The 14,517-nt window shown below is 41.2% G+C and overlaps 1 protein-coding gene across 1 annotated transcript; it reads left to right on the top strand.

Annotated features, from left to right (window-relative positions):
- The first annotated feature begins 698 nt into the window (after positions 1–698).
- On the top strand, positions 699–10,802 carry riok1 (RIO kinase 1 (yeast)). Its single transcript, XM_024392133.2, has 17 exons — positions 699–851; positions 1,983–2,187; positions 2,431–2,521; positions 3,227–3,296; positions 3,410–3,452; positions 5,260–5,352; positions 5,711–5,823; positions 6,283–6,363; positions 6,889–6,975; positions 7,450–7,587; positions 7,885–7,988; positions 8,504–8,610; positions 8,824–8,889; positions 9,018–9,137; positions 9,365–9,418; positions 9,700–9,813; positions 10,146–10,802. The coding sequence occupies exons 1-17, from the start codon at positions 796–798 to the stop codon at positions 10,254–10,256; spliced, it is 1,653 nt and encodes a 550-aa protein (XP_024247901.2). The 5' UTR covers positions 699–795; the 3' UTR covers positions 10,257–10,802.
- Positions 10,803–14,517: the final 3,715 nt, after the last annotated feature.

Genomic DNA, 14,517 nt, shown 5'->3' on the forward strand with positions numbered 1-14,517 from the left:
GGTAATGCCACATTCACGTGCTAGTCCGAACTAGGAAACTCTGACATTTTGGACATATTTAAAAATAATAATAATAATATTAATAATTAGGTTTGTAGGCAGACTACACTCATAAGGTGTATTGCCACCACCTACTGTATGCGGAAGTAAAAAACAAACATCCCAGAAAACAAAATCTGTTTTGGTTGAAAAAATTCATACTAATTACCAAAAACAAGAAACACTGACCAAAATTCCCTCTAAAAACCTATACTCCTTCAGTTGGATTTAAATGTCTACATGTCCGACTTGCTAACTGGTTGTAGTTATATGCATAATGCCTTCCACTTTCAATGAGTTAGCAAGTCAGAAATGTCAGAGTTCCGAAAATAGTCGCAGAATATTGAGGTTGTGGTGGCAGCTGCAGAGAAGCATTTTGGGTGTGCGAGACTTGACATCAGAAGAGTCACAGGGTGTGGGGTGGTGTCCCATCCTTTCAGGTTGTTGGATTGAGGTAGGACTAAAATATGTGAATAGTGGAGTAGGGTGGTGTTATTTTTGTGTGTGTGTGAGTGTAGAGACGGTAGGGGTAGTTCAACATTTTAAAAAATCAAGCAAAGTTATTTGTATTAGATTGTGGTCATTTCTGGAGTAGTTATACTCCAGTCTAGCAGGTGGCGGTAATGCAGCATTTATTGGATGCCAACCCGCTGTTAAACCTCGTCGAAGAAGAAGAAAAATAGACGGAAGTGTGTAGAAACAGACGAGCTTCTTACACGAGTTGTAACTCACATTGGAGTGAAATACCGAATTGAAATGTCCATGGCCCAGATTGTACCGGGACAGTTTGATGATGCGGACGAATCAAACAGGTGTCGACAAGTATCCTTTATTTGTAGCCTTTTACTGCTAGTCGTACTTATAACCTTGTTTGTTGTTGCTAGCATGCGTGGTATTGGCATTAACGTTATCTAGCTAACGTTAGCGACCAACCACAGGCATATAACTAGTTATAGCTAAGTATTTAGCTATTTCATTGTTTGAACAACTTATTGGATGCGTTTAAAAAAAAAAAAAGAGAAAAAAAAAGCGTGTTGAATTTATATTTCACAACATGAGTTTTGACTAAATGATCTAGCTAGCTACTTTAACCAGCTAACTATCACAGCCGGCGGTGATTAGGAATGGTTGTTGTCAGGGTAACCACTAGATAGTTAGTTAACTATCATATCATTGGTCTCAGATCTTTGCAAAGCCCAAAGTGTTTCGTTTGAATACGTTCACTACTTTCGCCAGCGTGAGCTAGCTAGCAACGTTACACCTCATTAAAAAAAAAAACCTAGTTAGCTAAGCTACCTGTAAGCCCACAGGGCGGCGCATAACTGGCCAGGTTAATACCGGGGTCGGCCGGTTTGGGCCGGCGTTGGCTAATTTATTCTTAACTGACTTGCTTAGTTAAATAAATTAATGAAAACTCTAGGAGAGTTGTGTCCTGTGCCTAGTCAAGTGTTAGCTCGTATCCAAAAGGCCGGCAGATGGCAATATTGTTGTACGCAGCCAGCTTATAAATGCATATCCACCGGTGGACCGGTTCGTACATAACATTCTCCATTCAGGTTACAAATTGCGTTTGATTTCCTCCCTAACTCAATTTAATGGCGAGAAAACTGGGACAATATGTATACTTTCCTTATGAAACACAATTTCCCACAATCATGCGCCAGAATATCGCCATCTGCCGGTCTTTGGGCTGGCTAGCTAGTATGACACGTTATCTATAAAACAAGGTAGCCCATGTGTCTCTACATTGCATTTAGCATTGCAAATCTAGCAGAGATTGTTCAAGGAACGTATGTAATGACTCAAGACAAACAGCACACTGCATGTCGTGTATTGCCCATCTCCCTTTGTTCATGTAGCTAGCTAAGTCAATTATTTGTTTTCTTTCTGTCAGTGTTTCAATGTACAGAGCCTGACCACTAGCTATGTTTCTTTTTAAATAGTGTTGCCATCACCCAACCAGCTGAGGAGATGCTTGCAATAGAGGGCCAGGTCAGTGGAGTTAGTCTGGAAACACCATATCATGATTTGCGTGAATATGATGATGAGGAGGAGGAGGAAGAAGAGGAGGATGATGATTGGGACTGGAATGAGACTGGGGACTTGACAAAACGCTACATGGCTAATAGAACAGGAATGAATCACCAGGTAAGTTCAGAACCTTGACATGGATCTCCACATTGTCCTATTCTGGGCCATGTCCCAGGCTGATGTGGAGTCCCAGACAGTCCAAAACGGAACTTTATAGACAATCGGCAAATAAATCATTATTTCAAAATGTACATGTACAAGTGGAGTTTGATAATAATCTGCTCCCATAGCAGGAGCCAATATTGGGTATATGAGACAATGTCGCAAATTGATGTCATCTGTTTTTGTTTTTTTTTGCAGGCAAATAAACAAAATCTTAGTAACAAATCACAGAAACTGTCAACCCCCACTGACAAGGCTCTGAGGAAGTTTGAACACAAAATTAATTTAGGTGAGTTCAAGTAGAATTTTTAGTGCTGAGCGATTAACTGAAATTTTGGCAATTTCATTTTAAAAAAACTAATTGACTACTGTTCAATTATTTTAATTCAATTTTTGTTCTGTTTTCTTTTTGAGCTCAATGAGCACATTTCAGTTTCTCTAGAGATAAATCAAGATCCACCCTGAACTGTGTGCCGTAGTAGGGATTTGTAGTTTCCAACAGGCCAATATTCTACATATTTTAGTGCATAAAACGTGGTAATTAACTACAATGACCATAATCCATTGCACATCTACTTGTACAGTCTGTTTCTTTTACGCCTGCTACTGAAGAGACAAGCTTGCATGATTGTGAGGTCATATATATAGAGAGCAGCAGTTGCTTAGCAACATCTCTACCTGAAATTATGAAAGGGATTGATGGTGTTCAGCATGCCTTATTTACTACAAAATAGTGATTTTTGTCAGACAGCATAGGCAGTAGCTCTATAGAGATGACTTGGAGTAAAATAATCAAAGCAAATCAAGTAATATAAACAAGAACTGAAATATTTTATTAAAAGTAATGTGGATAAATTATGGTTAATACTGTCATGGGACTTTTATTCATTGTTTTATTTGGGGTACAGCAACTAAGTATTTTAGCTTGTGTAGATGGATAATACAATGTGAGAAGTAACTGTATAGAGCGCTGAATGTGTTTGTTTTACTGTAGATAAACTCAACTATGCTGACTCTGTGATCAACAAAGTGACCGTGATGCAGAAACAACAAAATGCTGACACGTATGTAACCTGTCACTGAACATGACATTGCACTGCTTGGAGTAAAGAGTACTTTTTATTTCTGTTATTGTATAAAAAATAATTTCGTTGGCTGTTGTGGTTACTTCCGCTAGGTTTCGAGTGAAAGACAAATCTGATCGGGCTACAGTTGAGCAGGTGTGCTTTTAAAAATAGTTTTATTCCCGTTGGAGTTTTATAGTGTGTATGTGGGTTTTTTTTTATAATCTGTGTGTGTGTGTGTGTGTGTGTGTGTGTATTTATTTATTTTACACATACATACATAAATGCATTCAGTGCCTTTGGAAAGTATTCAGACCCATTGACTTTTTCCACATTTTGTTACGTTAGTCTTATTCAAAAATGGATAAAATCATTTTTCCCCTCATCAATCTACACAAAATACCCCATAATGACAAAGTGAAAACAAATATTTTGAATTTTTTTCAAATGTATTAAAATTAACAGATACCTTATTTACATAAGTATTCAGAACCTTTGTTATGAGACTTGAAATTAAGCTCAGGAGCATCCTGTTTCCATTGATCATCCTTGAGATGTTTCTTCAACTTGATTGGAGTCCACCTGTAGTAAATTCAATTGATTGGACATGATTTGGAAAGGCACACGCCTGTCTAAGGTCCCACAGCTGACAGTGCATGTCAGAGCAGAAACTAAGCCATGAGGACGAAGGAATTGTTCGTAGAGCTCCAAGACACGATTGTGTCGAGGCACCGATCTGGGGAAGGGTACCAAAACATTTCTGCAGCATTGAAGGTCCCCAAGAACATAGTGGCCTCCATCATTATTAAATGGAAGAATTGTGGAACCACCAAGACTCTTAGAGCTAGCCACCCAGCCAAACTGAGCAATCTGGTGAGAAGGGTCTTGGTCAGGGAGGTGACCAAGAAGCCGATGGTCACTTTTGACAGAGCTCTAGAGTTCCTCTGTGGAGATGGTAGAACCTTCCAGAAGGACAACCATCTCTGCAGGACTCCACCAATCAGGGCTTAATGGTAGAGTGGCCAGACGGAAGCCACTCCTCAGTAAAAGGCACATGACAGCCTGCTTGGAGTTTGCCAAAAGGCACCTAAAGGACTCAGACAATGAGAAACAAGATTCTCTGGTCTGATGAAACCAAGATTGAACTCTTTGACCTGAATGCCAAGCGTCACATCTGGAAGAAACCTGGCACCATCCCTATGGTGAAGCATGGTGGTGGCAGAAACCATGCTGTGGGAGTGTTCTTCCGCGGTAGGGACTGGGAGACTAGTCAGGATCGAGGCAAAGATGAATGGAGCCAAGTACAGAGAGATCCTTGATGAAAACCTGCTCCAGAGAGCTCAGGATCTCAGACTGGGGTGAAGGTTCACCTTCCAACAGGACAATGACCCTAAGCACACAGCCAAGACAACACAGAAGTGGCTTCGGGACAGGTCTCTGAATGTCCTTGTGTGGCCCAGCCAGAACCTGGACTTGAACACGATCTAATATCTCTGGAGAGACCTGAAAATAACTGTGCAGCAACGCTCCCCATCCAACCTGACAGAGCTTGAGATGATCTACAAAGAAGAATGGTAGAAACTCCCCAAATACATGTTGAGCTTGTAGCGTCATACCCAAGAAGACTTGGGATTGTATTGTATTTGCTGCCAAAGGTGCTTCAACAAAGTCCTGAGTAAAGGGTCTGAATACTTATGTAAATGTGATATTTCTGTTTTTTTTTATTTTTAGTGAATTAGTAAACATTTCTTAACCTGTTTTTGTTTTGTAATTATGGGGTATTGTGTGTAGATTGATGCGGGGGGAAAAAACAATTGAATCAATAGTACTAAATCAGAGATGAAAATGATGTTATTTTATGTGGTGATGGCATTCTGTTTGGATTTCATACCTGATGTCAGTGTAAGCCTGAGTAACAGAAAATCAACACTGAATTGATTTCCTTATATTGTTTGTTTGAAAGGTGTTGGACCCGCGGACGCGAATGATTCTGTTTAAGATGCTCAGCAGGGGTGTCATTTCAGAGATCAATGGATGTATCAGCACAGGCAAAGAGGCAAGTTCATCCCACAACGTCATGAGGCAAATGTATCCACCACTGTGGAACACTTGGGCCTCCCCGAGTAGCGCCGCAGTCTTAAGGCACTGCATCTCATTGCCAGAGGCATCACTACAGACCCTGGTTCGATCCCGGGCTGTATCACAACCCGGCCGTGATCAGGAGTCCCCATAGGGCGGCGCACAATTGGCCCAGCGTCGTCAGGGTTTGGCCGGGGTAGGCCGTCATTGTAAATAAGAATTTGTTCTTAACTGACTTGCCTAGTTATTATATTTTAAAAAACAATTGTGGGCAACTTATCGTCCTACGACTGGCATATTCAGTTTCATTATTTCAAAGTGCTTTTTACCAACAGGCAAATGTTTACCACGCAACCACTGCCAATGGTGAGAGCAGGGCCATCAAGATCTACAAGACCTCCATCTTACTGTTCAAGGACCGTGACAAATATGTTAGTGGAGAATTCAGGTGAACAGCATTTCCTGGCTTGTCTAAGATGGCGTTATAAAACCAAGACCTTTTAAGTAGCCATATTTCAGAAGGGGTTGATGTGGAACTAACTATTTGGTGCAGTCTGTTGTGTACCGTAGGAATGAATATTTGAAAGATTCTGTGTTGGATATACTCACATTGAAAAATATTTGAGTACTCGCATGTTAGTGTTTTTTAAATGATAAATAAGGCTGAAATTAAAAATATTTTTTTTACTGCACTTTACCTACTCTCGAAACAAACGCATATTAGTTGATTTTGTCAGTGCTAAGAAATGTAACCTGCTAAATAATTGCAATTTTATATTGAGTACCTGCATGCGATTATTAATCCGATATAAACTAATCGAGTACTCACGCCCATCCCTAGCGTACAGTAGACTTGGATTGCATCAGCCATGTTTAAAGCTGATGAAGTCTGTCGTCTGCCCTCCAGGTTCCGCCATGGCTACTGTAAAGGAAACCCCAGGAAGATGGTGCGAACCTGGGCCGAGAAGGAGATGAGAAACCTCATCAGGTGAGCATCCCCAAGATGAGCCATGGAAAAAGTAACCTTGGTTACGCTTTATTTTACTCCCGGTTTAAGGTGGTATTTACACCTTTACACTCATACCCGTATACTGGTTGCAAATTGCAGATTTGGACAATGATAAGCGCCTAAATCGGAAAGATTATTTCCATAATCTCCAAACTGTTTCAATTGCTACCGTGCTTATGCATGTACTTTTCATATTCCTTCTGTAAGAAACATTTCAAGTTCGTGTAAATGGTTAAGAACCGATACCAGATACCTTCTGAAACGTCAAATAATTCAACATTATTGGGTAGACTACCTGGCACCGTTGGGTACAAGCCTACGCTTGTGTCAATGAATCACCTTTGACCCTAAATTCACTAGTTTTAATTGGTTTTGAAAACTGACTGAAAAGGGGAGGGACTACTTGGACTTGTCCAATAAGAAACGCTGGTTTTCCATTTCACTTGCAACACTCTGAATACGACCCTGCGTTTTTGCTTGTCTCTTTGTACTGCCTGTCTCCAGGTTGCAGACGGCAGGCATCCCGAGTCCGGAGCCAATCATGCTGCGTAGCCACGTGCTCCTCATGAGTTTCATCGGCAAGGATGACATGTAAGTATGATCAGGCTTCGTTTCTGTTTTGACATGTCAATATTATATACCTGTTACTATGTCTGGCTTAAAGGTTGTTTCCTTGTTCTATGTGTAAGTTCTGGTTTTATCTAGCCTGTATGTGTGTAGTGAAGCTGTGGTCCAAATCAATTCTCTCAAAAAGGACAAACAATTCACTTATTCAACCGTAGTCATTTCTAATGTGATGATTTGAGAGCAAAACAGTTTAATAGGGGGTTTTGTTCTGTAACTTCTGGTAACTACTGTTAAGGCTGTTGTGTTTTTCTATACTTTAACTATGTCAATGTTGAACGCTGTTGTTTTTGCTGCTGTGTTATAGCAGTGTGTGTGGTGTTTGAGATGCATTCTACGCAGGTCTGCACACACATCTACGTTTACTATATAGCAAACTGATAAACGTGGCTGCTTCTCCTGGCTTTGAAGATCTGTTTTAATCTGTATCTCTGGTCCCAGGCCTGCTCCTCTGTTGAAGAACGCTTCCCTGTCCGAGTCCAAAGCACGTGAGCTGTATCTCCAGGTGATACACAACATGAGGGTTATGTACCAGGAGGCCCGGCTGGTCCATTCAGACCTCAGTGAGTTCAACATGCTGTAAGTTCCCTCATGTTATCTGATGTACGTGTGTGTGTGTGTGTGTGTGTGTGTGTGAACTACGCTTATTAGTTATATTCATACGGCGTTTCTTCTTCGTTAGATATTCATAGAGAATCAATGGTGTTGTATTGTGCATTGAAATTACCATTTTTGAATTGAACAACAGGAAATATTACTGTTTGTGCCTTTAAGTAAAAACCTTTCCATTGATACAATTATGGAAGATACTGGGGTTGACTAAATTGATGCATTCAATTGTTTATATATATATTAAATTATTGCTTATCTTTCAAGGTACAACGACGGTGACGCCTACATCATCGACGTGTCCCAGTCTGTGGAGCACGACCACCCCCACGCTCTCGAGTTCCTGCGCAAAGACTGTACCAATGTCAATGGTACGTGTGGCCCAGGCCCGTATTCACACAGTCGCTAGAGAAAAAGTTCTGATACCGGATCAGTTTAGCCTTTCACCATCATAATACATATGTCTAGGGGGAGACCTGATCCTAGATCAGCGCTCTGTGACATTGTCAACCAACCACAGCCTTAATGCTTGTGGGTAATAGAATATTGCATTTCTAAAGCGCAGATTGTTTCTTTTATTATTTGACAAAGGGTCCTTTAGCCATAGCATTCTAATATTCTAAAAGGTTTTTCGAAACAAAACATGTATGAAAGTTCTGTTTTGTTTAATATCGTCAAATGTAGCTACGTTTCATCTGAGATTGCCGTAACTCCAACCCGACATGCACGTAATATGTGAAACACAGAGGTTAATGTAGACAAGAGGTTATAGGACAAGAGGCAGTGCATATACTAGGAGTGTCCAGTGCCTATGGTTTTCTGTTGGAAGTATGAGGCTCTGAGTTTGGATAAAAGGCTCGATGAGATTTGGTCCCGTGTCCCCCAGACTTTTTCCTGAAGCGAGGTGTAGCGGCGATGACTTTACGCGAGCTCTTTGAGTTCGTCACCGATCCCTCCATCACCAGCAGCAACATCAACCTCTACTTGGAAAAGGTAGGGGGGGGGATGTTTCATTTGATGTGAAGTTTACTTATCTACACTGATTGAATCATAACCGTATGCCGTTTTTTCCTTTTTTTGTGTTTGTTTGGTCAAGTGAAAAAGTTGCACTGTGGGATACTCCGTGCGTTTCTGTACACGCTCAGTACTCAGCGAGCATGGCCGTTTGATATGCCTGTGTTCATGGTGGCTCTCTTCTCATTGTAGGCGATGGACATTGCTTCCGAGAGGACGGCAGAGGAGAGGTCCAATCAGGATAGTGTGAATGAGGAGGTAAAGTCTTTTTATTATTATTTTTTTTAGATCTGATAACCATGAAGGTGAAATGTTTTTTTTGGGGGGGGTTCCTCCACGATATTCTGACGTTCTCCCTGTTTTGGTTTATGGTTGAACTGTGACAGGTGTTTAAGAACGCGTACATCCCACGCACACTTACAGAAGTGAGCCACTACGAACGTGACGTGGATGCCATGACAAACATGAAAGACGACGAGTCCTCGCACAACATGCAGAATGACAACGTGAGTTGACTAAAACCCGGACGTCACCGCTCAAACCCACCATTCTGATACCAAAGTAGTCGACTTTGTCAACAACCCCCTAACTCATGGTTCGCTTTACAGGTTTCTCTACTTCCTGATATTTATTGTTACTTTTTTTCAGTAGCAATGTGATTGAGCCAGCCCCAACACTGTGATTTATTAATCTGGCTCTTCTGTGTTAATGGCTGTGATCTCTTTTGATATAGATCCTCTACCAGACAGTGACGGGCCTGAAGAAGGATCTGTCTGGAGTTCAGACAGTAAGTCATACTCAATTGCCACCCTTTTCCCTTGTGAATTGGCAGCAAAGGTTGCGTGTCAATTAAAGAGAGGTTGATATTTTTTTTTATAGAGGTGTGGCGACTGTCAACTGAAATAAACAGATTTTAATAATGGCTTCTAATTGAGAATAAAGTCATGTGTGGTTATGAATATTTTTACCATGACCCTGCATGAGTTGAGGAATGGTAAGTAGTATGATTGTTTATTGACTGTTGTAAATGTTTAATTGTTGACTGTTATTTCGTCCCTCCTTTTGTAGGTACCTGCCCTGCTCCAGGACTGTGATGTAGAGGAGAGCTCAAGTTCAGAGGATGAAGATGAGGATGGTGGCAAACAGGAGTCTGTGGGAGAGGAGTCTCAGATTGACAAGAAGGTATGTTTCTATTTAAAACTGTGAAGGTGAATTTGTCAAGTAGTCTTGCAATATTTAACTGCTATCAGCAGATTAAAAAAACAAACATCTAAAAAAGGAAATTACACAATTGACCACCAGAGGGAGTGAGCACCTTGTGGTTATTGTAACCCTGCAACTGTGCCCACTACTTTTAGGTTATTACATGGCCTATACAAAACTAAATCTGGAGCATGTTCTGCAAATATCCCAAATTATTTCGATTTCTTTCAGTCTGAATTTAAGTCACCATAAAATTACATCAATGTTTTAATCTAACATTCTATACCCAAACCTGTTTCTGCATTTCTTAGGAGATGAAGAAACTGGCCAAAGAGGCCCAGAGGGAAAAGAGAAAAAACAAAACACCGAAACACGTGAAGAAGAGAAAGGAGAGGGTTTCCAAGATGAAGAAAGGCAAATGAGTGGACCCAGTAATCAAGAATACATCAGACCTAAACATGAACTTTTATCCCAGTGACTTCATGAACGGATGTAAACCTCCGTGCTCAACACACACAGGCCTTCAGTAACACTGTAGTGAAACTGGTGAACAGTTGTGCAGTATTAGGCCACACTAACAGACAGTGAAAAAATATGTCATGTTTATTATATAAGAAGTATGTGGGCAAAATATTGTTGACCATGTCAGGTGTCATGCACAATGCTTTAGTGTTTTATGATAATCACTATAGAAAAGCAGTTCAATTAAATGTAAAAAAATATATAAATACACAAGTCTAAATGAAGTTGTACTTTACCTTGAAACATTTTACCAGAGAGGTTAAGGCTCTTCTATGTACAGTTACTACAACAGCTTGCAGGGCAGGTGCTCCTAATGGTCTGTACTAAAAGCTAGTCATTTGGAAACCAAAAATTAACCACATGAAAATTGTGGCTTGCAGCCAGTCCTCACATTGTATAGGGATGGAAATAATTAAACATTATTTACCATGAAATACTTAATTTCACTTTACTGATTTTATTCTCCCCATAGGGAAAATGTATTTCTTCTGGAAACTAATTGCCTGTATTTGAATCCAAGACGTTATTTTATTTAACCAGGTTGAGAACAAGTTCTCATTTACAACTGCGACTTGGCCAAGATAAAGCAAAACAGTGTGACACACACCGTTACACAATAGAAGAAAAGTCTATATACAGTGTGTGCAAATGAAGGTAAGGCAATAAATAGGCCATAGTGGCAAAATAATTACAATTTAGCAATTAAACACGAGTGATAGATGTGCAGAATGAATGTGCAAGTAGAGATACTGGGGTGCAAAGGAGAAGAAGAAAAAAAATAACCGTATGGGGATGAGGTATTTGGATGGGCTATTTACAGATGCAGTGATCTGTAACCTGCTCTGACAGCTGGTACTTAAAGTTGGTGAGGGAGATATGAGTCTCCACCTTCAGTGATTTTTGCAATTTGTTTGTCATTGGCAGCAGAGAACTGGAAAGAAAGGCAGCCAAAAGAGGAATTGGCTTTGGGTGTGGCCAGTGAAATATACCTGCTGGTGCGTGTGCTACAGGTGGGTGTTGCTATGGTGACCAGTGAGCTGAGATAAGGCGGGGCATTACCTAGCAAAGACTTATAGATGACCTGGAGCCAGTGGGTTTGTCGACGAATACGAAGCGAGGGGCAGGCAACGAGAGCATACAGGTTGCAGTGGTGGGTAGTATATGGGGCTTTGGTGACAAAACGGATGGCACTGTGATAGACTGCATCCAATTTGCTGAGTAGTGCTGGAGGCTATTTTGTAAATGACATTGCCGAAGTCAAGGATCGGTAGGATAGTCAGTTTTATGAGGGTATGTTTGGCAGCATGAGTGAAGGATGCTTTGTTGCGAAATAGGAAGCCAATTCTAGATTTAACTTTGGATTGGAGATGTTTTATGTGAGTCTGGAAGGAGAGTTTAGTCTAACCAGACACCTAGAATATGTGGACATCTACACATACCTAAGTCAGAACCATTGAGTAGTGATGCTAGACGGGCAGGCAGGTGCTGGTAGCGATTGGTTGAAGAGCATGCACTTAGTTTTGCTTGCATTTAAGAGCAGTTGGAGGCCACAGAAGGAGTGTTGTATGACTTTGAAGCTTGTCTGGAGGTTAGGTAACACAGTGTCCAAAGAAGGGCCAGATGTATACAGAATGGTGTCGTCTGCGTAGAGGTGGATCAGAAAATCACCAGCAGCAAGAGCGACATTGATGTATACAGAGAAGAGAGTCGGCCCGAGAATTGAACCCTGTGGCACCCACTTAGAGACTGCCAGAGGCCCGGACAACAGGCCCTCCGATTTGACACACTGAACTCTGTCTGAGAAGTAGTTGGTAAACCAGGCGAGGCAATCATTTGAGAAACCAAGTCTGCCGATAAGAATGTGATGAGTGACAGAGTCGAAAGTCTTGGTCAGGTCTATGAATACAGCTGCACAGTATTGTCTCTTATCGATGGAGGTTATATTGTTTAGGACCTTGAGCGTGGCTGAGGTGCACCCATGACCAGCTCGGAAACCAGATTGCATAGCGGAGAAGGTACGGTGGGATTCGAAATGGTCGGTGATCTGTTTGTTATAACTTGGCTTTCAAAGACCTTAGAAAGACCGGGTAGGATTGATATAGGTCTGTAGTTGTTTGGGTCTAGAGTGTCTCCCCCCTTGAAGAGGGGGATGACCGCAGCAGCTTTCCAATCTTTGGGGATCTCAGACGATACGAAAGAGAAGTTGAACAGGCTAGTAATAGGGGTTGCAACAATTTTGGCTGATAATTTTAGAAAGAGAGGGTCCAGATTGTCTAGCCCAGCGGGTTTGTAGGGGTCCAGATTTTGCAGCTCCTTCAGAACATCAGCTATCTGGATTTGGGTGAAGGAGAAATGGGGGAGGCTTGGGCAAATTGCTCTGGGGGGTGCAGGGCTGTTGAGGGTAGGGGTGGCCAGGTGGAAAGCATGGCCAGCCATAGAAAAATACTTTTTGAAATTATCAACTATTGCGGATTTATCGGTGGTGAGTGTTTCCTAGCCTCAGAGCAGTGGGTAGCTGGGAGGAGGTGCTCTTATTCTCCATTCTCCCAGAACTTTTTGGAGTTTGTGCTGCAGGATGCACTTTTCTGTTTAAAAAAGCTAACCTTAGCTTTCCTACTGCCTGTGTATATTGGTTCCTAACTTCCCTGAAAAGTTGCATTTCGCAGGGGCCATTGGATGCTTAACCATTGTGGGGTGTCGCCAATGCTTTGAGCTTTTGCGCAGACAAACTGTTGTGCAAAATGCGTTGTATTGAGCTGTGAAAATGTATTCGCCCCTTTTCTGATTTTTCTATATTTTTGATACTGAATGTTAACAGATCTTCAAGCAAAACTGAGTTTATAAATTATACTAATTTAAAGTTATGTAACACCCAATTCCCCTGTGTGGAAAAAGTAATTGCCCCCTTACACTGAGTTTTTTTATTTAACATTTTTAACTAGGCAAGTCAGTTAACAAATTCTTACTTACAATGACGGCCTAGAAACAGTGGGTTAACTGCCTTGTTCAGGGGCAGAACGACAGATGTTTTACCTTGTCAACTCGGGGATTGGATCTAGCAACCTTTCGGTTACTGGCCCAACGTTCTAACCACACTAGGCTACCTGCAGTTGTCGATTGGTCTCTCACATCGCTGTGGAGGAATTTTGGCCCATTCTCCAATGCAGAACTGCTTTAACTCAGTGACATTTTTGGGAGTTTTCAAGCATGAACCACTCCTTTCAAGGTCTGCCACATCTCAAAACTTTGAATTTGTTGCTTTTTAACCATTTTCATGTAGACGTGTCTTGCTGCATGACCCAGCTGCGCTTCAGCTCACAGACAAATGGCCTGACATTCTCCTGTAGAATTCTCTGATACAGAGCAGAATTCATGGTTCCTTCTATTAAGGCAAGTCGTCCAGGTCCTGAGGCAGTACACTTTCACCACCATGGTACGAGGTTCTTTCTGTGGAAAGCAGTAATTGGTTTTCGCTGGACATAATAGAACCCATCTCATCTGAAAAGTTGACTTAAGTTTGACATAAAGCACGTAGATAGTCACTAAGACTCTTGGAAAACTGTTCTAGGGACGGACGACAGCTCCCATTAGGCCACCTCCACTATGTACTGGTGACACCAGGAGGCCACTTCCACCATGTACACTTGTGCCCTGTATTTCCTGTTTGGGAGCAGTTGGTAAGGCGTACAAACACCCTGTGTGACCCCTTCACCTCCAGTCCTTGTATTTCTCCCGCAAGTTTACATGCTATCAATCTGAGGAAAGATCACTTTTAACCAAGGTTAATTGAATTTGGAAAATGTAGAATTTGAAACTATTTCAATATGAAAGTCAGATGATTTAAATATACACTTTAATTCAGGGTTTTCTTAAGGGAACACTGTCTAAACATTTATGATTTCCTTATGTAGACGTAAGTAAAGCTCTTTAAAATTAAGTCAACCTTATTGATTAAAATGGTCAGTTCATCAGCACCTGAGGCTAAAATGTTTCTCAACACTGTTACATGCAGCTCTGTCTCCAAACCTAGCGATCAAACAAAAAATGGTTCCAATCGTTTTTCCACCGGGAAAAATGACAACTTCAAATAAAGGGCTGCGTGACATTTTTGATTAAAAAATATATATTTACAGTTATTAAATGCTAATATGGCTATCGCAA

This window comes from Oncorhynchus tshawytscha, linkage group LG28, assembly GCF_018296145.1.
Source record: "Oncorhynchus tshawytscha isolate Ot180627B linkage group LG28, Otsh_v2.0, whole genome shotgun sequence".
NCBI lineage: Eukaryota > Metazoa > Chordata > Actinopteri > Salmoniformes > Salmonidae > Oncorhynchus > Oncorhynchus tshawytscha.

What these genes read in the sequence shown, in the direction of transcription:
- riok1 (XM_024392133.2), top strand. Translation starts at nt 796, where the DNA reads ATGTCCATGGCCCAGATTGTACCGGGACAGTTTGATGATGCGGACGAA. An exon ending in TTCATCGGCAAGGATGACAT is followed by an intron (nt 6,976 to 7,449) that starts GTAAGTATGATC and finishes CTCTGGTCCCAG; the next exon opens with GCCTGCTCCTCTGTTGAAGA. An exon ending in AGGATAGTGTGAATGAGGAG is followed by an intron (nt 8,890 to 9,017) that starts GTAAAGTCTTTT and finishes GAACTGTGACAG; the next exon opens with GTGTTTAAGAACGCGTACAT.